General features: G+C 41.4%; 1 protein-coding gene across 1 annotated transcript in view; it reads right to left on the reverse strand.

Annotated features, from left to right (window-relative positions):
• Nucleotides 1-7,999: 7,999 nt before the first annotated feature.
• map3k10 (mitogen-activated protein kinase kinase kinase 10) overlaps nt 8,000-23,496 on the reverse strand; it is a 36,059-nt gene continuing 20,562 nt past the window's right edge. Inside the window, exons 3-14 of the mRNA XM_080429524.1 lie at nt 20,877-21,057; nt 19,319-19,467; nt 16,574-16,749; nt 15,795-16,041; nt 15,251-15,367; nt 14,615-14,753; nt 14,115-14,227; nt 13,120-13,394; nt 11,489-12,023; nt 9,997-11,350; nt 9,036-9,400; nt 8,000-8,913 (exon numbers count right to left, since the gene is read on the reverse strand). Of these exons, the coding sequence (XP_080285650.1) occupies nt 10,971-11,350; nt 11,489-12,023; nt 13,120-13,394; nt 14,115-14,227; nt 14,615-14,753; nt 15,251-15,367; nt 15,795-16,041; nt 16,574-16,749; nt 19,319-19,467; nt 20,877-21,057 (2,312 nt within the window). The 3' untranslated portion in view covers nt 8,000-8,913; nt 9,036-9,400; nt 9,997-10,970. The remainder of the gene's footprint in view (nt 8,914-9,035; nt 9,401-9,996; nt 11,351-11,488; nt 12,024-13,119; nt 13,395-14,114; nt 14,228-14,614; nt 14,754-15,250; nt 15,368-15,794; nt 16,042-16,573; nt 16,750-19,318; nt 19,468-20,876; nt 21,058-23,496) is intronic.

Below are 23,496 nucleotides of genomic sequence, written 5' to 3' on the forward strand. Positions count from 1 at the left end.
TATAGTGATTCTCAACCTATGGGCAGGAGATCACTGGTAGGCCATGAGGGCATTGCAAGTGGACCCCCAAGTAATTGGCAAAACACTAAGATTTTAATGATGATATTAATATTATATATGTATGTAAAAAAGAAAAAAATAATACATGGTATTTGAAAAATGAGTTTTCATTGTGATACCGATAAATACTTTGTTAGTTTAATTAATCCAATCGATTGATTGATCATTAAAATAAAAATGCTCTGAAAATGCACGTGGCCACTTAACACCACTTAACACCACTTAACACCACTTAACACGGCAGGCTGCCGTGTTAAGTGGTCAGATGGGTGGGCAGTGAACGCTTTTGAGATCTTCAGGGCCCTGATCCAGAAAAGGTTGAGATCCACTGGTATATATATGCCTTGTTGCAAAGAAGGTTGGATTGACAAATGTAAGAAAGCATGACCTTAATTCCCTCGTCTAATCGGCAATGTCACAAAACCCAGTTTCCTTCCTCTTCTTCTTTCCCCTGCATGTGATACGTGGCTCCAGGGAAAGTCATTTCAGATCTAAGGGATTTTCTATTGCTTTCTGTCATGGCATGCTGCCACTAACCTGTTCTCTCATACCCCTATTTTAATCCATTCTGCCCTTTGAATATGGCGACAAAGTTATCATCATAGAAGAAGAATCCTGTATTGGGAAAAGGTTCCTTTGTGAATTGGGGTCAGTGATCAGTAACTGCCTTGGCCAAGGTGAGCGATTAAGGGTAACAAAACCTAATTCCACTGATTGAGAAATTCAAAGTAGTGGAACTGAAAATCAAATGCATTAAAAGATCTCCCTCCCCGTTTTCCTGTGACCTGATAGGAGGAAAATAGGGACTTAAGTGTGTCAATGGGACTCTGGAGAGATGGTACCATGTGTGGATGAAACCAGTATGATGCAGAGGGGCTCCAGTGGAGAGAGAAATAGGCCACCATCAGCCCCAATAAAGCAGCTGCAGCGCCATGCTGCTCGCACAGTGAAGACACTGGGATAGTAATTATGGGATGCTCGTCTTAATTGGCCAACAAGATCAGTTGTCCTTCTCTCAATGCTTTCCCTCTTTCATGTTCACTGTGTTCCTGGTTCCCTCTCTTTCTTTCTCTGCTCATCTCTTTTTCTCTCCTATGTCATAGTCTCCATCTTTCTCTCTCTCCATCTCTCTCTCTCTCTCTCTCTCTCTCTCTCTCTCTCTCTCTCTCTCTCTCTCTCTCTCTCTCTCTCTCTCTCTCTGTGTCTTCTATCTCTCCATCTATTTCTCTGTGGTTCAAGCCTCTGGTATCCCAGGAGAGTTAAATCAGCCAACAACATTGGAGAATGGCACCTGCAGGGCTGGTCTCCATGGTTGCCTGGGCTGGGTCTACTCACCCACGGGCCCCTCGGGGATAGGTTTCCTCCCATGGTCCTGTCTCCATGGCACCAGTCCACCATCTTGTTTTTGTCTCAATGTGCTATGTCATTCTAGCTCAATATGTATCACTATCTCTAGTGATACTAGCTGCACACTAAACAAGCCCGGGGTTCAGTTCTGGCCACCACAGGTCTCTGTGTGTCCATTCTTTTATGATAAACGGTACAACTGACTCTGATTCTGTTGTTGTGAGCGTAACGTAACACTTTGTGCTAATAGAGATAGACACCTAATCTCTGCATCAGTGTAGCTTTGAAAACAAACAACACTAAAAGCACAACAAAAAGAGAGGATGGAACCGTAAATACTGGCTGTGTTATTTTCGCTATTTCCTTTGATGTCATTTGAGGTAAATGTTTGTCAGATGTCAGTAGTTTTTGTGAATATAATGATACAATTGTACAAAAAAAGAAACAAAAATAGAAAATGTATGGTTGTGAAAAGCTTTACTTTATTGTTTTACTTTATCAATGGAAAATGAAAGCAAGAGAAAGGAAAGAGAATTCTGCGAGCTCTCGACAGAGCTGCTTTGTGACTGTATCTGTATTTGTGGTGTTTCTGATGATGTCCCTTGTTTTAGGGGATCCAGGACCTGCTCAGAGTATGTGCAATGCCCTTTGAAAACCCTCTAAAGGACCTTTTCAACCTTATTCCCAATAAAGTGGCCATTTATATACATGCAGGAAAGCCAGTGGAAGGGTCGTGTGGAGGAACTCTGAGAAACTTCATACTGTACTACATCCAGCACAGAACTCCACATGATGTGATTCAGTTTTGTTTATTTATTTATTTGCCTGTATTGAACATGACTGAATGGGCCTGAAGCTGGAGACATCATAGCTATATATGGCTATCGTTTTGCCACTTGAAGATTTGTCTTGCCTCTCCTGAAAAAATACCTTTTATTCAATGCTCGGCATCAAAAAACATCATGAGGACTGAACTGCTAGCCCGGGAATGCACTATTGTTTGGTAAATGAAGATATGAAATAAAGAAACAGAAAAACGGTGTGGTTTGAGGTCATGGTACTTCCCGTTCCCTGTGATGTTTAAGGATCCGGTTGGTAATAACTGCTGGAGGGTGAATGGATGAGATGTAATAGAGAGAATCTGTGCAGTAAACTTTGACACACACACACACACACACACACACACACTGATTGGCTGATATTATGGTTAAAATTTTCCACATCCTCTCCTTGAAACGAAACACATGCACACAAAAACTCTCCCTCTCATGCAATCTCACTTCTCTCTCTCTCTCTCTCTCTCTCTCTCTCTCTCTACACACATTTTCAGTACTCATGGTGGTAACGTACATGGCTGGGGCTAAAATCCAGTGGTGGAAAGTAACTAAGTACATTTACTCAAGTACTGTACTTAAGTACAATTTTGAGGTATTTGTACTTTACTTGAGTATTTCCAATTTCCAATACTTTTACTTCTACTCCACTACATCTCAGAGGCAAATATTGTACTTTTACTCCACTACAATTACTTGAAAACTTTAGTTACTAGTTACTTTTCAGATATAAATTATGATATTACGAAACATACATTAACCACTTTAGCCCTATTTTATACATCTACAAGCTATTTTATACATCTACAAGCTCACAACGCGTCGCTTTGCGACGCGTTGTGAGCTTGTAGATCGGCTATTTTCTCCAATACTTCTTTACTTTTACTCAAGTAAATTTAGAATTCCGGACTTTTACTTGTAACAGAGTACTTCTACTGTGCAGTATTGATACTTTTACTTAAGTAAAACATTTGAGTACTTTTTCCACCACTGCTAAAATCAGTGGCAAGGCAAGGCAAGGCAGTTTTATTTGTACAGCACATTTCAACAACCAGGCAATTCAATGTAAACACCAAGCAAACTAAAACACAACTACACAATGACATTAGGATGCATAAAACAAAAGTAGTCAAATAAGGGAAAGAAGAATAACTCAAAGTAACTCAATCAAAGGCAGCGACAAGCAGAAAGGTATTTAATTTTTTTAAGCAATAAGAGTGGCAGCAGACCTGCAGTTTTCTTGGAGTTTGTTCCAGATATGTGGTGCATAAAAACTAAATGCTGCTTCCACACGTTTATTTTTTGGTTTTAGGGCAAGGTCACACCGCACTTTTATTCTACCTATGAGGGTGGATTCTGCCAATGCTTTTCAATGGGAATGGCATGGTTCGATGGTCTTGCGCATCTTTCTGTGTGTCACGCACACTTTGCGTTTATGCGTTCTATACGCCATGTCTATTTGATTCAGATAAATGCTCGAGACAGATGCTGCTTTTCCCCTTCTGTTCAATTGGGTGAGTCGAAGGCGGATCGTCCCAAGACTCAGGAAGCAACGTGGTGCTTGCGATAGAGCAACTGTGGGCTACAGGGAGGGTCCTGAAAGTGAGTGACAGGTGTGTCACTTGTTATTGGGACAGAATGCGCTTTTGATTGAATAATTTATTTGGAAGTTTGCAGAAAAAAAGCACATGAAAGTACAGTTTAAATACAAGGTCAATTGAAAAGCCCATGAAAGCCTAATTGCTTGTTTCAAATGGGGTTCCCATGTAGGCCTACCCCATTGCAAACTACTACATTTTTTTTGAATGAGCTGGCTGCAAAAAAACACGTCGACCGTGCACAACCGCGAGTTCATCAGCAGGCAGCCATAGTTTGGTGTGACCGTGCCCTTAGGGATAGAAAGCAGACCTTTCCCAGATGACCTGAGAGATCTGGACGGCTCATGATATTGCACAAGATCAGAAATGTATTTTGGCCCTAAAACCATTCAAAGCCTTATAGACCAACAGTAGTATTTTTTAAATCAATTATTTGACACACAGGGAGCCAGTGTAAGGATTTAAGAACTTGGGTGATATGTTCCACTTTCTTGGTATTAGTAAGGACTCAATCAGCAGCACTCTGAATCAACTGCAGTCGTCTGGTTGATTATTTAGGGAGACCTGTAAAGACACTGTTACAGTAGTCAAGTCTACTGAAGATGAATACATGGCCCCTTTTTTCTAGATCCTGCTGAGACATAAGTCCTTTAACCCGTGCTATATTTTCGAGGTGATAGTGGGCTGACTTTGTGATTGTGTTAATGTTGCTGTTTAAATTTAGGTCTGAGTCCATGACTATACCAAGGTTTTTTTTGTACCTGTTACCACTGTAACATTACAGTGATGGAAAGTAAAAGCGCTGTATTGTTTTGAGGTACTCTTACTTTACCTCAGTGTGTCCATTTTCCAATACTTTACTTCGACTCCACTAAAACTTAGTTGTAAAGTCAAATATTGTACTTTTTACTCCATTACAATTATTTGAAAGCTTCAGTTACAAGTAATTTTTTTGATTTAGATTATTAATACAAAACATACATTTAGCAATTATATATATACAGTACTTTGTCTATTTGAAAATAGCTAATCTACAAACTCACAATGCGTTGCATTGTGAGTTTGTAGATTAGATTAGATTAGATTAGATTAGTTTGTAGATTAGCTGTAGATTATGTTGTGAGCTATTTTCAAAAGATTTTAACAAATTTGAAATGGAGCATTCTGCATAATGATGACTTTTACTTCTGGTACTTTAAGTATATTTTGATGGCAATACTATTTTTTTACCTTTACTCAAGTGCGTTTTGAATACATGATTTTTTTTTACTTGTAAAGGAGTCATTTGTGGTATTGCTACTTTTACTAAAGTAACAAAACATCTGAGTACATCTTCTTCCACCACTGGCTAAAATGGTGCATGTTATGTCACTCCTCTCTACCCTCTACATTATCCCTCTACCCGAGGCATAATGTGTCAGTCACCACTGACAGCCCAGCTAAACAAGTCCCTGGGAGAGAGGGACAGGAGGAAAGAAATATGGTGAAAAACATGAAGGCAGTGACACTGTAACAGTACTAAAATGCACAACAAAATCCTGAGTGTTAATTTCCTGAGAGCGTGGAAACATCTCCTTATGGGACAATTGAAGATGGACATGGCTATTATTAACAGGTTTACACTATTCACTATGGGCGTGTATAGAGACCCAGAATGATATTTAGCAATTTCTGTGTAAATTCCACTTTGAACAGAGACATCAGCAACTTAATTGTTCCCAAAAGTTGCCCAAGGATTTACATGAGACAAACATAATGGTCTGTGTCCTCTGTGACCAAACAAACAGCACATAGAGGATTAGGGATAAGCTTCCATTTGTACAGGTTTGACACATTTGGAAGAATTCCATGTACCTACTATTTTAAAATTGAATTTTGACAATTTGCTCTCTGGAGAGAGTTTTATTGTCTGTAGCTGCCATGCATTATTCCACTTGATGTTTGTCTGGTCAACCAGCACAGTCAATCCAATGTTGATAAAATAATAGATTTCCTCTAAGGTCTGTTATTAAAATCAAGAGGTATTTTCCCAATCTATTTAAAAACAGTTAAAGGGGAATATCACTCATTTTCAACATTGAACCATATCATAAAATAACTTAGAGCTGTTGTGTGGAAATAAGAAAAAAGCCCCCCCCTCTATGTCGCCTATGGAGAATTGATTGTTGGGGTCAAGTGATCAGTGACATACGGAAGGTGTACTCTTTGGCCCGCCCTCTAGGCTGCCTCATTAACTAGAATGGTGAATTTCACTTCCAGCTGAAACAGTGCGACTTAAATATAACGTTAAGACTTGTTAAAGGATTTTCAGCCAATTGATTTCCATTATCTATCTATCTAAGTACAATGTCTTGTTGAAATATGTCTTGTAAAAACTACGACAAGTCGCACTGTTTCAGCTGGAAGTGAGCTCAGGTCAGTATCCTGGTGTCAGTATCCTGGTGTCAGTATCCTGGTCAGTATCATGGTCAGTATCATGGTGTCAGTATCATGGTGTCAGTATCATGGTCAGTATCCTGGTGTCAGTATCATGGTGTCAGTATCATGGTGTCAGTATCCTGGTCAGTATCCTGGTGTCAGTATCATGGTGTCAGTATCATGGTCAGTATCCTGGTGTCAGTATCCTGGTGTCAGTATCATGGTCAGTATCATGGTCAGTATCCTGGTGTTTGTGAAGCACAGGTGTAGAGGCAGCTCTGTGTAGGATTGTGCATTCAGTCTCTTGCCATAGTTCTTGTCTGGCTTTCGACGATAACAAAATCACTCTGGCCTGTGCTCTCACACACAGTGGTAAACATTTTGTGGTGTTTGCCTGCTCCAAACACTTTGGTTATATGATCAATTTATTTTAGTTATTTAGTTTAATATGTGGCAATCAATCTATGAATTGACTAATCATTGCATCAGTTTTTATACAATGTATTTTAATGTATTTTCAAAATGCAAAATACATAATTTGTATCACAAACACACACACAACACACACACACACACACACACACACACACACACACACACACACACACACACACACACACACACACACACACACACACACACACACACACACACACACACAATTATTATTATTATGCACTCAACTGCTCTGTCTATCTGTCAGTGTGACCACCAACAATCACCCGTCCAGACGCCAGCCAGTTACCTAGCAACCACTCTTCAATTCCATGGTGATGCTATTAAAAGCAACAACAAAGAAAGGGGGGAGAAAGGGATGACAGGCCTGAAAATGAAAGGAACAGAGAGGTGTTGCATAGAAAAAGATATGGAAGGATCATGAACCCTTCCCTTGTTCATAGCACACCCTAATGTGTGTGTGTGTGTGTGTGTGTGTGTGTGTGTGTGTGTGTGTGTGTGTGTGTGTGTGTGTGTGTGTGTGTGTGTGTGTGTGTGTGTGTGTGTGTGTGTGTGTGTGTGTGTGTGCGCGCGCGTGCGTGCGTGCGTGCGTGCGTGCGTGCGTGCGTGCGTGCGTGCGTGCGTGCGTGCGTGCGTGCGTGCGTACGTACGTACGTACGTACGCTTGTGTGCGTGCACGTCTATGTGTGCATGTTTTATGTGTATGCATGCACTGTATTTGAATCTCTTCACAGTGTATGTACAGCAAATAACTACCTCCCCTATACTGGTTGTTAGTGCCAACAGACAGTATATTATTAGATATTGTGTATGGTATGATATCCATAAAGATGACGTCATCTGTCAAAATCGATTGATGTCACTGAGTGATTCCTGAACTGACTCCATGTGGCTAGTACCAATACCCATTCTTTTCATTTCCTGAATCCACTCAACTCAACTCAACCATCTGTACCAGGAAGAAACATTAGAACACTGTAGGAATACATTACCTGTAGAATTACAGTAGACTTGAATGGTTTGTCAGTTATGACATCGTTTGGGATCTCTGATGACATCTAGAGGACATCTTTAGTTACTGCAGCAGCCTTTTTCCTGGTGGGCTCTGCTGGGACTGCAAATAGGCCTATCCAACAGTTGCACATATACAACACACTCTATTCTAAGAGAACATGGCTGGATCCAGTGTAACCGAAGAAAGATAACTAATAGTAGCTATGTGGGACATCACATGATAATAATAATAATTACAAAAAAACATAATAAATTACACCAGAGACCCAAAGGCAACTTTCCCCTCTTTTATTGTCTCTCAGGACAATCATTCATCACATTTCACATGTTCTTATTACGGTAATCATTTCACCCAAAAATATCACAGGTTGAGATGTGAGACAGCTGCCACTGTCAATAGTTTCCTAGGTTGTCCTTGGTTTGTCTGTGTTATATTAACAAATATATACAGATATTCCGGGAAGATAATAATAACAATAATTAATTATTATTTCAATAATAACAATAAATTCAATAAATACTCTGAGTGTTCTTAACCACACAAGGAGAATGAGTTTGGCTCATCCTTCTACCAATGGGACTGTCACATCACATCCCACTGACACAGATAGCCACATGCGCGCACTCACACATACAAACACGCACGCAAACATTCCCATAGAAATTTGCACAGTAAATTAAATACCGTTTGTGGACTTACTGTGCAGTAAAAAAAAAAAAAGAATGACAACAACGGAAGTGGTGTTTTTTCCAGCTCCTTCCAGCAGCACTGTGCCCATATCCACATTTTAAACAACTTCAGAGACAGAAAAACAAGAGCTCTACAGTAAGTTGATTTGTCAAAGTCATGGCTAAAAGCACACAGTGCCAAATTCAATAGTCCATACAAAGACACACTGGATGCACAACATGGCTTTTAAACGGTGATGTTCAGTACAGCTGCAGAATGGAGAATATCGGGTTCAAAACAGTATTCCTTGACACAAGTGATGGTAGTTATGAGTTCCGTACAGCGGTAGGTAGCGATTGCTAGTGAGGAATGTATTCTGTCACATTAAGAATGGATAGAGATATCAGAATGTGTGTAGCATCATCCTATGTCACGTGTACATGAACGCATTCATACTTAATAACATGCACATAAAACTAAAATAATTGCACAATTGTGCTCATTCGCACATAAAACACTGTAGAAATTACAGAAAGGCACACACACACACTCACATACCCCCCCGACCCACAAACACACAAACACACACACACACACACACACACACACACACACACACACACACACACACACACACACACACACACACACACACACACACACACACACACACACACACACACACACACACACGGTTTGCTAAATGAATAGAAAATGCTTTCCTAAAAGGTGATGACAGGAACAGTTCAGGCATTGATAAAATAAACTCTCTGTATTTATAGTACAAGGACGGGGGGATATGAGAAGTCTGTTGTGCTGTGGCTATCTCTGTTCCTCTGACAGTCTTTGGGGGAAGAGGGTGCTACGATACCTCGTATAGATACAGAGATATGAAAGACAGGGACCCTCATGGGTCGATTTTGATGCTTTTTCTTTTTCTCTTTTGTTTACCATTTTCTACATTCTCAGAGATAAATTAACACTGAGATTTTTTACTGTGTACACTACAGCAGTGTATATCAACCCTGGCAAACGTCCCAATTTTGGGCCGGGGCTACTGCTGAGGTGTGCCGCGCCGTTTGAAGAAGGTTTGAAAAAATATAATTTTGAAAAAAAAAAATTAATTTATTTTTTTAACAATAATAATAATCAGGCATGCAAACAGCCCCGAGGTGAAAAGGCTGACAACATGCTGTTTTTTTCGGGTCAGGTGTCACACTATTGCCCTATTTGGATTAAAAACGGCTAGTGGAAGCTGAAAAGCTACAAGTTTGCATGTCTGAATAATGCAAAAACAGAAATATTTGTTTGCATTTGCTTTTTTTCTCCCCCATATATTTTCATGATAAAAAAGTGCGTATCGTATCGTATCGAAATCGTATCGAAATCGTATCGAAGTTGTGTGCCCAATATCGTATCGTATCGTTTCGTGAAATTAGTGTATCGGCACACCCCAGTGTGTGTATATAGATATACCGTATATATATATATAATTATATATATATATATATATATATATACCGTATATCTAGGTGTGCCCTGGGATTTTTTGGCTATGCCAGGTGTGCCTTGGCACAAAAAAGGTTGATAAACACTGCACTACAGGATGGATGAGTATGGGCTGCCCTTTGAATAGGTAGACTATTGAGCTATGGCTACATAGCTAAATGGAAGATGCAGCAAGGTAGGTACTATTAATGGGTCTGAACAAGAGAGGGAGTGGGAAGCGGGTGTGTGTTTTGTGGAACACACTGCTACACTGCAGACGTGCAAAAATATCAACAAGGACACTCACCATTTAAGAATTTTAAGTGGAATTAGAATTAGTTCAACCTCACTGTTTTCTGTGGGCCTATCGCCCACTACAAAATCTAATCAAAGTTTATCCCTGCATTCCAGGCTTTGGAGTGAGAGGTGGTAAAGCACAAATATTGGAAGATGAATGTAATGATACAATACGAGCACAAGAAAGGACTGCCGGTAAACATGACCACAACACTCAAATAGATGGATATACAGTAGGAACAAACGGCAAGCATCAAAAGTGGAGTTCTGGGAAGTTCAATAGCTATTTGCCTTTTATAAGGTTTTAATTAACCAAACAAATCTTGCTGGAGAAAAGCAGCAGACAAAAAAACGAAACAGAAGATCTTGTAGAGTGAACAAGGAGCAGCTAACGATGGCTTCTGAAGAGGGAGTAAGTGCTAGATTACGGTAGGTGAGTATGGACAGAGAATACAGTGAGCACGTACACTGCAAGGCATAGGAGATTGGTGGTTGTGTAGGGAAAAGGCTTCGCTGTAAATGTTTTTTTTAGCGTTGAGACTTTGTTTCATGTTATACACTTAAGATAGAGGGGCGCGCTGCTGGCTTCCAATAAGGGCCTGCATGAGAACATGGCAAGCAGGTGAGATGTTTGGAGCGTTGGGGGAAATGTCAATGTCTGCATTTGCTAGGCTAAGACAGCAGTAAGCAGTCCTTACTGAGACTGGAACAACTCTTATCGGTGAGATCCTGGAATGGGCTCGTAAGAAAACAAGTGTCCTCCCTCTCTAACTCGGAGTACTGCTGCGCTCAGAGAGTGGCAGCCTGCATCTGTCCACACATGGGCACAGTGCCATCCTGACTCTGGCCTTCCACGTCCATGTCCATCAGGTTGGGCTTTGCTGTGCTGGCACTGCTGTCCCCCGACCCCGAGCCCAGCGGACTGTCACAGCTGCTGCCTGGGGATGAGCTCAGGGTCCGGGAAAGGGAGCCCAGCTTCCAGGGGTCTGCTTTCACCCGGGCCGGAGTGGGTCTGGGTCGGGGAGCAAACTCCAGTGTCTTGGGCCTCTCCAGGGGACTCAATGGATCCGGGTCAGGGATAGGCGGCGGAGGGGCTTTGCGTCGATGCACCACTGGAAATATGGAGGTGGGGTCACGAAGACGAGGGACATCTGTGTTTTCCTGTGTGCCTACGGAGGTACAAGAGAGAAGATGCAAAAAGGACAACATCAACACACAGAGAGACAATAGTCAAAATGGACAGATTAATCAGAGGCAATAGGCTCTAAAATCTAAGCCTGTCAATAGCCCCAGCCCAAGCCCCTCACATTTGTGTGTCGTGACAGAGGGTGCCCCCATTGGAGGAGGCATGGGCATGTTTCCATCCGAAGGGGTCCTGCGGTGTCCAAGGGTTTGCGCTCTGGGTCGTATTGCCCCGTCTGATGGGGTGCGTCTGTGTCCCCTGTTCAGGGCCATGGCAGCAGAGACGTGGGTGGGGGTTAGAGACTGGTTGGGCTCCTTCTTAAAGCTCTCTGCTTTTAGGTCTAGGAGGGGGTTGAGGGAAGGGGCAGGGGGCGCCACGGGCAACTTCATCCCTGCTGCAGGTGTGGAGGGGAAATCTTCCAGGTCGGAAGGAAGTAGGGATTTGGTGGAGTTGCAGTCGGACAGGGACGACAAGGAGAGAAGTGTGACAGAGGGGGAGGGGTCCAGGCACGCGAGGGCAGAGTCAGGGTGACGGGAGAGGGACAGGGAAAGGTTGCGGCTGGGTGGAGAGGTGCTGCGTCTGAAGCGTCCCGTCCGCTGGAATAGACCCTCCTTCTTCTTGCGCTGCTCCTCCCGGAAGTCCTGTTCATCCTGAAGTACCTACATTGACACAGCAATAACATAACAGATCGTTAAGGTAATTACCTCCCCCTGTCTTTCTGTCTGTCTGTCTGTCTGTTAGCACTCGAGCAATTGCATTAAACATGACAGAAAGGTTTGTCCTGGCTCAAGGAAGAACTGATTAACTTTTCACGCCGATTGGCAGTGGCTGTGGCCTGGCACAAAATTCACATATTCTGAACAGCTTAACAACACCACAATACTTTGAACAAGGTTTTATCATGGGCCCAGGAACACCTGATTAACTGGTCCGTTCAGAACTGTTCATCATCATGATGTTCTATTGACATGGCACCAGAAACACTGTGGCACATTATAGACAAACTTTTTAACCTCGACGGAAGTCTGTGCTCTACTGAGCACAATTTCTAGTTTCTATAATGATATAATTTACCAGTGGTGGATAGTAACTAAGTACATTTACTTGAGTACTGTACTTAAGTAATTTTTTGGAGTATCTGTTCAAATTATTTCCTTTTAGTTCCTTCCACGCGCTACGTCCTACCAGGGAAACTCTCCCCTGTCAGGTGATAAGAAGCGGCCTGCTCACTCCTCATGCATTGAAGGAAGCACGAGCTCAGTTCGGGGCTCTCCCCAGGCTGGCAGAGGGAGAGTAGCGCCCAGGATTACAAGCTTAGGCAATTGGCACTGGGTGAAAGAAATGGGTTACAAAAATCGTGGGACAAAAATGTATAAATAAAAAAATTATTGCGGTGGTTGTGTTTGGTCTGCCTGCTCTTCTATTGCGACATTTAGATCCTGTGTCTATGTTGGACACGGCCTTTGACACAATCCTGTTTCTGGTTTGAAATGAATTTTGACCTGAAGATCAAAATTCTATTTCTACCCAGGGCAAGCAGGCAGGCTCTATTAGCTCAGTTAAACATTTCAGCACTTCCGCAGAAGACCCAGGTTCAAATCTGGGGGTAGAACTGTAAAGTTACATATAGTGCAGCTTTAATTCCGTCTGAAGACTGAAGGGAATATTTCCAATCACTCACTCACTTCTTCCACAGTGAGCCATTCATACTCTCAGTCTCTCTTCTTATCTTTTTAATTCCTATTTTGTATTTACCTGTAATTTCCCCAGCTGTTGTAAGTCCTGTCCCAGGGCCACGGATGCTAGAAGAGAAGCACAGCCTAATAGCAGCATATCGCTCTTCTTCCTTTGGCTGCAGCGACGCAGGGAGTCCTGGTGGCCCACGCCTGTCCCGAGGCTTCCAGGCCCCAGACAGGAGCTGGGGCCCAGGCCTCCCCAAAAAGATCCTGCGTCCTCCACCGCGCCGCCGTTGCTGCTGGGGTCTGAAGGCATTGCGGAGCCTGGCGATTCCTCAAACTCCCCACATTCCTCTGAGGAATTGGAAAAGGAGAGGAGGAGTAGAAAGATCAGCATTGAAGACACTGTACACTGCAAAATCCAGTGTTCATTTAACTAAGCGTGTACATTCAGAAGCACAATTAAAGCTGCAATCCATACCTTATTTTTGTGAATAAAGCTTTAGTTTAACTAATCTGTATGGTGGAGAATTTTAATACAATATACTGTAACACAATTGCCGTGATTGGAGGTGATCTTCCTGGTCTTCTATTGGGACATTCTTATCCTGTGGTTGGGTAGGATGACCCAGTAGTGGACTGCATTATTGCATGAAACTGAAGTGGACGTAACTTGCCTTTCTAAACATGCTCCCTGTTATAGCACAACAATAAAGATGATGGCACACACATGGGGGACCTGGGTTCAAATCCTAGGTAGGATAGGAAAGTTACAGATTGCAGCTTTAGGTAAGGAATAATGGTCATTATTGAGAAATAAACCTAATAAAAGCAGGACCCCGACCCTAAAGCGTGAGGGTTTTGAATCACCCATGGCTGCTTAGTAAAGAAATCAATAATTTGACAAAAAGTATAAGAACAAAAAAAAAAAATGCGATTCAAAGTGGAATCAAGGCAGAATGCTGTGATTGACCAATCAGAATCAGCCATTCAACTAAGCCGCGTAATAATTATTCATAATAATGTTTTATTTCATGTTCCTTGAGGAAGATAATAACAAGGACAGAGACTCACCCATTTCATTTAGGCTGGAGAAAGCAGCAGTCATGGGTGCATGTTTGGGGGATTTCCCCAGGTTCGGGGCACTGGATGACCACACCTTGCACCCTTCGCCCAGTGACTTCAGTCTACGGGGAGAGAGAAGTTCAACTGTCAATGTAATATAGGAACACCTCAAATTCAAACCGATTATGAAATCACTAATAATAATAAACATTGATAAACAGAAACAATAATCAATATGGCCCGGCGCGGCCCATGTGGTCTATATCCACCATTACATCAACCTGATCCATATTCTCTTCTATAAAGTTTTGCCATAAACACGCGAACGATGAACAAGAACGATGTCACAGCAGTTAAAAAGCAGGACGTAATGGTCATATAGGGTAAACTTTTCAGCACAACTTTGGCAGCGTTTCAGAGACACAGAGAAAACTGCTCAGTGTTATGGCTGCTAATGAAACAACAACAAATATAAAGGGCAGCCATTTTCTAAATGATTGTACACATACTTTTCCTCCCCGCCCACCCTCTCTCTCTGGTGGGTGGAGCTAGGTCCCCATGTGCGTCCTTTCTTCTTGCTCGTAGACAGGTCCTCCTTCTTGCACACGGCACTACGACCCCATGTCTTACTGCCATCACTGGGAGTCACTGAGGGACAATGAAAGTATAATAAGTATTCACAAATCCTTTCCCCCGTCCCGCTGTGCACTATACTCTTTTAAAATGTACCTTTAGACCCTAACCAGTAACTCTAACCCTAACCCCTAAACCTAACCTCTAAATGCCTAATCGTAACCATAACTCCAATACTGAATCTTTTCCTTAAATAAAATATTTACCATAAAAACAACCATTTCTCTTGTGAGGATTCAAATTGTACTATACTTGTGGGGATATTTGGCCCTCACAAGTAACACAAGTATACACACACAAACGCACGCACGCACGCACGCACGCACGCACGCACACACACACACACACACACACACGCACGCACGCACGCACGCACACACGCGCACACGCGCACACACACACACACACACACACACACACACACACACACACACACACACACACACACACACACACACACACACACACACACACACACACACACACACACACACACACACAGCTGTACTTACATCTTATGGCTCTCAGTCTTGGTATGACTCCTGGGCTAGCAGGAGGGGTGGTACTCTCGTTTCCTTTCCTCTTGTCTACACTTGGAGATGCCTGTACTGTGATCTTATGCTCAAAGCCTGGAACCAGGAAAGCAGCAAAATGTAAGAGGATGACCGTGTCAGAAATATATTATTTTCAAACATCTAAATAAGTAAGAAATAATTATTAAATTGTACAAGATTGGATGTGGCGGATTTGACAAAAAAAAACATAATTAAACTATTTTAGGGATTATGATGAGGGTGAAAGGCTTTTATTGTATGAATGATGTTTGCCTTTTGCTTCACATTGTTCCAAAGACCAAAAAGAGGGGACCCTGTGAGATGAGAGTCAACTCTGTGGTGTACTCAGAGTTTCTAAGCTGACAACAGTGATGTTTACATTGAGACAATTGTGCTCTACAGAACAGGCAGAAAATTTTTTTTTTTAATGTTTTACTGTAATCTCTAATCTGTTCCACTGAAGGAAACAGCAACAATGCTTGTAGTTTTGCATTTTACCCACCAGAGGGCAGGCTGATACAGTTGCTGTCTCTGCCCAGCTTGAGCAATCTACTCTTTTTGAAGTGGCCCTTCCTCTTCTTGACCCTGGGTTTCTCCTGGTACATCTGATGAATGATGATGTTGAGTTCTCGCTCCACAATGTCTATCTCTCTCTCAGCCAGCTCCTGCTCACGCCTCTTCAGTTGCTCCTCTTGCTCTTTCTGCTCCTCGGCTGCCCTTGCCAGCGCCTCCTCCCAGGATCTCAGTTCCTACACCATTAAAGGAGACAAGACAATAGGATAAGACAGGAGCAGAGACACAGTGAGGAGAGAAGATGGAAGGATAGGAGATGGAAGGATATAGGAGATGGAAGGATAGGAGAGGAGATGAAAGGAGAGGAGAATAGATGGAGGAGGAGAAGAGGGGGTAGATGGAGAATAATCCTATGAGATGTTGGCGATACTGATATGACACCTCTTTAGGCAGAGAGTTTGTTGCTAAAGTAATTCCAATTTGCAGAAACACCTCTAGTGAGTGAGGGGTAAGACTCCTTCAAAACTCAATATGTTGTGTGACTTCATCGTTTAAAGGTTAGTCTGTGGGACTGGTAGTGGGACTTTGATTTTATACAAATATTCATGTTATAATAAGTCAGCAGGGCATTATTATGCAAGGTTTATTACTTTGTCGGTTGCAGCTGACAGACTTTATTTGATTTCTGGATAATTTATCCTCCACCATTGTGTATTCCAGCAGATTGGACTATACATGTTATGTGTCACACTATTCCTGAGTCCCCACCTTCTCTTTGGCCCTGAGTTCATCAAACATCTGCTGGATCTCCAGTCTCCAGTCTTCTTGTAAAGAGTGGAAGGACTCCAGGGGCATCTGGAACATGGCTGACTGCTCGATTGCCAGTAGCCGCATCAGGATATTGGTGAACGAGGGTCTATTGTGGGGGTTGGGGCTCCAGCACTCTGGACAAGAGAGAAAACAAAGAAAGAGTGTGCAAAAACCAATCAGAGAGTCTTAAGAGTAAAGTCAACTCAAGTCATTTTTTTATAGACCCAACAATTCCCCCATGAGCAAGCACAAACACAAACAGAACCAGACTTGGGTAAAGGGTGAGACAAAGTAGCATCTAGGTAGCATGCAAAAACATGCGGTAGCTATGTAATGTAAAAACTGTAAACCCATCAAGAAGTCAGGCTAGAGTCAATGTCACTGAGTCATTCTGTAAGTAGAGACTCACTGTTGAAACTCTAGCTAGTAATGGACTATTGATGGGGGGTAGACTGCACTGCGGTGCCCTAGTAGTGAGTTGACAGTATCCTTGGCTGCCACACCTGCAAGAGGGGACTGAATACAAGATCTCCCTTCTCACACATCAGTGCATCCACGGCAATGCCCCCCCCTACCTCAAAGAACTCCTCGCCCCACAACCCTCCACTCGAAGTCTCCGCTTTTCCAACACCAACATTTTCCTTGTCCCCATGACCAAGCTCCGCACCATAGGCAACCGGGCCTTCTGCTCTACAGCTCCACGTCTGTGGAATGCCCTCCCCCGAACACCTGAGAGCACCACAGTCCACTGATGCTTTTAAAAACCTACCTTTTTAACAAAGCATTTTCTTAGTTATTCTTGGGCCTTTTTTTTCTATGCCCTGATTTTACCTATTTCTTACCCTTTAGCCTAGTAGGGTCCCATGTACAGTAATTGTTTGGTTGCCTTTGTTGTTTTATGCCATGTTTTTAAACCCTGTAGCACTTTGAGGTTTGCAAAAATGTAAAGTTATAAATCAAATGTATTATTATTATTACCAGACCAATAATCTCACAGATCCAGTAGAAACATAAATCCTTGGTGAATGTTTAAAGATATTTTGGGGGGATTTCAGCTTAATTGGCCAGTATGGATTTGTGAGAATTTTGATAAATATAACTAATGATGAATAAATAATAAATAAATCTAATCCCTAAGTACATTTAAATGGCCTACCTCTCTACATTTGACATGATAACAAAACTAAATCTAAGTTTGTCTCTCTTTGGCTTGCCATAGTCTGTTCATTAGTGTGTTCGTTTTTTGACAGACAAGGGATGGAGATCCAAGGGAAGCTACCGCAGGGGAGGGGGAAAGCTGCCTTGTTTTGAAACACAACGGCTTGTTATCGTAATTCCCCTGGTTTCTCGATAGCATCACACAATGAAGCTTTATAGGACGAGAAAAGACTAGGAGAGCGGGAGAGTGGATGACATATGGCAAGGTTCATGCATAGTTTTTTGGGGGTGCAATATGCACCTCATTTGCTGATCCACAGCTACAATGTAAACAACATACACTAGACACTTGTATCACACCACCGATGCAATTCTTGGCTGAAAGAACAACATTAAAATATCATTTGAGTGGTAATACTGAGAATGACATCACACCTCAAAACGTTGTTCTGTTTAAAGTAAACTGTTTTACAAAGGTTGATGGAAGAACAGAATGTACAGAACAAAATGTGCTGTGTTGTGTTGTGCCATGTTGTGTTACGAGAGAGAGAGAGAGAGAGAGAGAGAGAGAGAGAGAGAGAGAGAGAGAGAGAGAGAGAGAGAGAGAGAGAGAGAGAAGAGAGAGAAGGGTGACAAAAGCCAGACAGTATTACAGGTGAGAATTTGCTTTAGGAACAGTATGAGAGGGAAACAGAAGGAGGTGACTTTGAAGTTTGATGTCGGGCTGACAGTACGCAGTAATACAGCAAGAGTTATGATTGATGACATCTGATGAAAGCAGCGTTGGAGTCAGGGTGTTAAGTCAGTTTTTAGTGTTTAGTGCAGGTGTGCGTCTAGAGCACTGTTTCCAAAACAATGGTCGGGACCCAAATTTTTATGGGTTACGAGAAAATATCCCTTTAAATCTTTTTCGTTTCCCACATTTTGTTTTAGTTATTTCTAAATATTTTCACAAAAACAAAGAATTATTATAAAAAATATGATGACATTTTTCAAAAGAATTTCATGAATAAATGTAAACAAATCAAAGAAATTCCATGAATTAGAAAGAAAAAAAACGTTTTAAGGAGTAGTGAAAATAGCATATCTACAAGCTCACAACGTGGCGCGGTGTGAGCTTGTAGCTCGGCTATTTTCACTACTTTGGGTCTCGAGCAAATTTCTCTTTTGGGTCTCGAGCTAAAAAGTTTGGGAAACCTAGATCGATCTTAGATTCTTAGATTTCCAATCTAAGAACCAACAAATAGTACATGACACAAAAGAAAAAGAAATACTCAAACTGTCCATGGGGGCTCTTCCTTATCCATCTTCCCTCATACTGTGGGTGCGTTAGAAAATTGCGCACCGGAGCGCACTCGCCTATAAGTTTGTATTGGCCAGTGCGCTCAGTGCTGTATTTCCGAACGCACCCTGTAGATCCCAGCAGGGAAATAAAAGACTCCAACATGATTAATGCTGACCATTTGAGGTCTAAGTAATACAAACCAATTGGCTCTGATCATCTAGTGAACGTGAATGTAAGTGACCTGGTGAGGATCTGCTTACCTTCCAGGAGGTGAGCAAATGGTTCTGGGCAGGTGGAAGGGATAGGTAGGGTTAGTTTGTTCATGGCTACACCATAAGCTACTGCCAGAGCGTCAATCTCCCGGTATGGAACCTCTCCCGTCAGCAGTTCCCACAGTAACACTCCAAAACTACAGAAGGTGAGATAAAGATGGAGAAAGAGAGAGGGAACATCACAAAGCCCGAGAGATGAGCAAGTAAGCATTGAACAGGCTTGAAATTTCTTTGACAGTAAACCATAAGATGGATTTCGCACATTGGAATGGTATCGGCACATTGTGAGTTTCATTAAGGACCTTTGGCTCTGATACAGTGATAATCTAATATTTTTTTACTTAATATTTTTTACATTTTTTGACAAATACTGTATCTTGTGACTTTGTAGACCTACAAGCTCACAAAACGTCGCAATGCGTTATGAGCTTGTAGATCTGCTATTTTCACTAATATTGATATATTTTTGAAAATGTCTGGAAATTCGTAGAATTGTTTTGGAAAATGTCTACATTTTAAAACAGCAATGCATTGATATAAAAACAATGTACTTTGTAATTTGTACTGGAAACTGAAGTATTTTTTTAAGCAAGTAATCCAGTACTTTAACTCAAGTACAAATTTGACAGAGAAACTTGCACATGTAGTTGAGTAATATTTGACCAGCAGTATCTATACAGTAGTTTGACTCAAGTCCTGGAGTACTTTGTCTACCACTGGTAATAATTTACATTGTGCTTTTCCAATGATCTTGGACAGTTAAGTCAATATCTACAAACACTACAACACAATGATGCCAGGAGGTGAAACATTTGGAGTTGGTCCATTCAAATGGAATTAGTGACTGACTCTGAATCAGAAAATATGCTCATATCCCAGTAAAACCATACTGGTTTCTGTCATAGTGTAAGTGTTCTACTGTAGGAATGATTCCATTATTCAATGTCTATAGAACAGCTATACGATTTGTCTATAGATGACATCATTACTATACTATACTGTAGTCCTGTCACTGTCACAATATTACAGGAATAACAATAATTATATTTTAGATTGGATATTTCCTCTAATTACTTTGTCATTTTAGGACTAGAAAGGTAAAAAAAAAACACACACTGTCTTCACTTGCTCAACAAAGATGCATTTAATAGAGAACATTTCTGTACCTTCTTCAGGCATATCATATACGTGAAGGTCCTTGAACGAAGAAAGTCGATTGAAACATTGCCTATCAAATTGATCTTTATTGAGCAAATGAGGACAGTGCAGGTGCTTTTGATTCCTTGGATTGTGCTTGTCTACTCCACCAATGCACCGGTCACAGAAATGGTATTCAGTTGTATAAGAGACATAATGACCAAGATTAGTCATATTAAAAGAGGATAGCAATGAATAAACACCTGCATTCAATTTGAGTGTGGGAAAAAACTGTGATTGTAGACTTGGGTGTTGCTAGCTTTATAACCTTTAATGTCTCATATAAGCATAAGAAGCCAGCCCTGAGTTCATTCAAAAGCACACACACAGACAGTAAACGGAGCAGTACCTCCACACATCACTGCTCTTGGAAAACAGAGAGACTTTGATGACCTCTGGAGCCATCCAGGCGTAGGTCCCCGCTGCACTCATCTTTGTGGTCTGGTGCCATTCCCTGGCCAGGCCAAAGTCTGTAATCTTCAGCGTCTTACCACTCAGATCATCCATGTCCAGTGGCTCCAGGATGAGGACTGGGGAGAGGAAGGGGTGATAGGGAGCACAGACACAGAAAAGAGATAAGACAGTGGGGGGGCAAACAGAGATGGTATGTTGGTTGATGTGGTATAAGCACAAAGATCACCCGCACTCACAAAGTGTCCTTTTTACTAAAATAAAAATGACCTAAAGGACATTTTGTCATTGCTCTTGATCTTTGTGCTTATATGAACTCATTCTGAGCTGTGCACCCAGTAAGAAACCTGAGACTTTAGTCGTGCTCACATTCTTTTAAATTATCATGTTAAATAATTGACATAGTAACGCATTTGTGGATGTAATGCAATAATAATACGACGGGCATTGTCACTACCTTGAATACACTCCAATGCTGCTGTACAGGTGCTATCTCTGCACAAACTTATGACACGATATCTGCTGCTAAATGTGTTGTCTTGCACAAGAGAATGTGGTATTCAGCCTAACTTATCTCTATTTTGAAAATGCACCATATCTGACGTTACGTCTTGCTATCTGACTTTGTTTCCTTTGCTTCTTTCTATGTTCTTACGACTCTTTGAAACTGCATAGCGTTTGGAACTTGTACAAAAATAAATTCACCCACTCTTATAACTCGCAAAATTGTGTCAATTATCTTGAAGTTTAAGTGGATGGTAATGCATTAAATTACTTAGCTACTAATGAATGTAATATTATCATGACATGACAATATTACATTCATTAATAGTATTCAACTACAAATGAAGCATCGCGTTAGTTCATGCAGGGCACGGAAGTCGTGTACACTCAGCTGTAATCAGCTGTCAGTCTGCTGATTGCTTTCAATCAGCCACGCTTTCCTACACATCACTCACACCTCATTCCCTCAACAAGGCGGTCCGTTAAATACGACTTCCTCCTACACTGGATCTCTGCTTTTCAATTGCTGCCACACGCTCCTGCTGCGGCTGGCAAAACTTGCCTCCACCACCCCAGCCTCCACCTTATAGTTCAGAGTCTTGCATTACTCGTGTTTAAACTGAATGTTGAACTGAAATTCATGTGTGCATAGCCCTTAATGTTCAAATGCATTCAAGTTTGCACGACTCAAGTTATTCTGATTAAATGTCTTGCTATGGGCCCGCTCTTGTATACCTGTGGGGGGTTTTGCATAGCGTAATTAGCGTTACCGGACACGCAGCAAAGGTCGTCGGGATCGGGAGTCGAACCCGCAACATGCTGTCAGGCTAGATTACCAGTCTAGGTGCCCAGAAAGTTACGCCAACCGTCCGGGCCAGCAACTCCTGATTTTGCTTATCATGTTGCGTAGCAAAATTTAGGGAACATCTTAAAGAGCAGAGCCATTAACGCCAAGTTTAAATGTATTCCATTTGTTGCAGTAAATGGTTAAATCTACTTTGACGTGAGTGTTCCTGACTGAATAATAATTAACACAAATTGTGTGTTTATTATTATTGGGAACTGTATTCCATATACTGAATACTGCAAACCAAACCATATAGACCACATAGGACAACGCACAGTGAGGCGACTGCAATCTCATCACACATACTCTCATCACACATACTGTACTACAGTAGTAGCCTACAGAGTAGTAGACGATATACAGTAGTGGAGGTTATTGAGTAATTATAATTCAGGTTAAGTGGGAGTTGACGGCAGCAGTCTAGCCCTAGAGGGGATTATCACGTGAGGTCTTTAACCCTCAGGTCACCTCTCCATAATACATAACTACCAAGTACTGTAAGCTATTTGTTTTTTAACACATTAAAATGCAACGTGTGTTCCTTTAACATGAGATGTAAGTGATACACCTCTGATCCTACTGTAGAGAGGATTGGGTAACTGACTGTTGTGTCATACATCCTAAGAGTACGATTTGAACTGGAATGTATGGTTTGGAAAATATTATTAATTATACTTTAACTCAATGTTTCGATTGGATACCATCACGTTGATTTAGAATAATAATATGAAGTCTTGATTTTAGGTCATTTATGGCTAATTAATTCAGTAGCACTTCAAACGAACATCCTATTAACAAGCATTTACAGCTAATAAGATAAGTCCTTATAAGATGCTTATTAACCTAATAATTTTTTAATAAAAGCTATATTATCGTTTTTAATAGCATTGTTAATACTATTAACAAGTATTAATTAACAGTTAATAAGGCACTTATAAGTGTTAATAATAGCATTGTAAACACATTCGTTGTTATGTTATAAGACCGTAATAAACATGAATTAATAGCTAATAAGGAACTTGAAAATGTCCTATACAAGATGCTTATTAGCCTTATGTGTTAATAAGGCTATGTAAGTCTTAATAATAGCATTGTAAACATGTTTAGTGTTATATTATAAGACATTTGTAAGTGATTATAAGACACTTGTTAACAGTTTATACGCTGCTTAAAGGGATATTTCGCTTTCAAACACTTTCGGGGTGAT

Source organism: Gymnoscopelus braueri, assembly GCF_963280865.1.
Source record: "Gymnoscopelus braueri genome assembly, chromosome: 5".
Lineage (NCBI taxonomy): Eukaryota > Metazoa > Chordata > Actinopteri > Myctophiformes > Myctophidae > Gymnoscopelus > Gymnoscopelus braueri.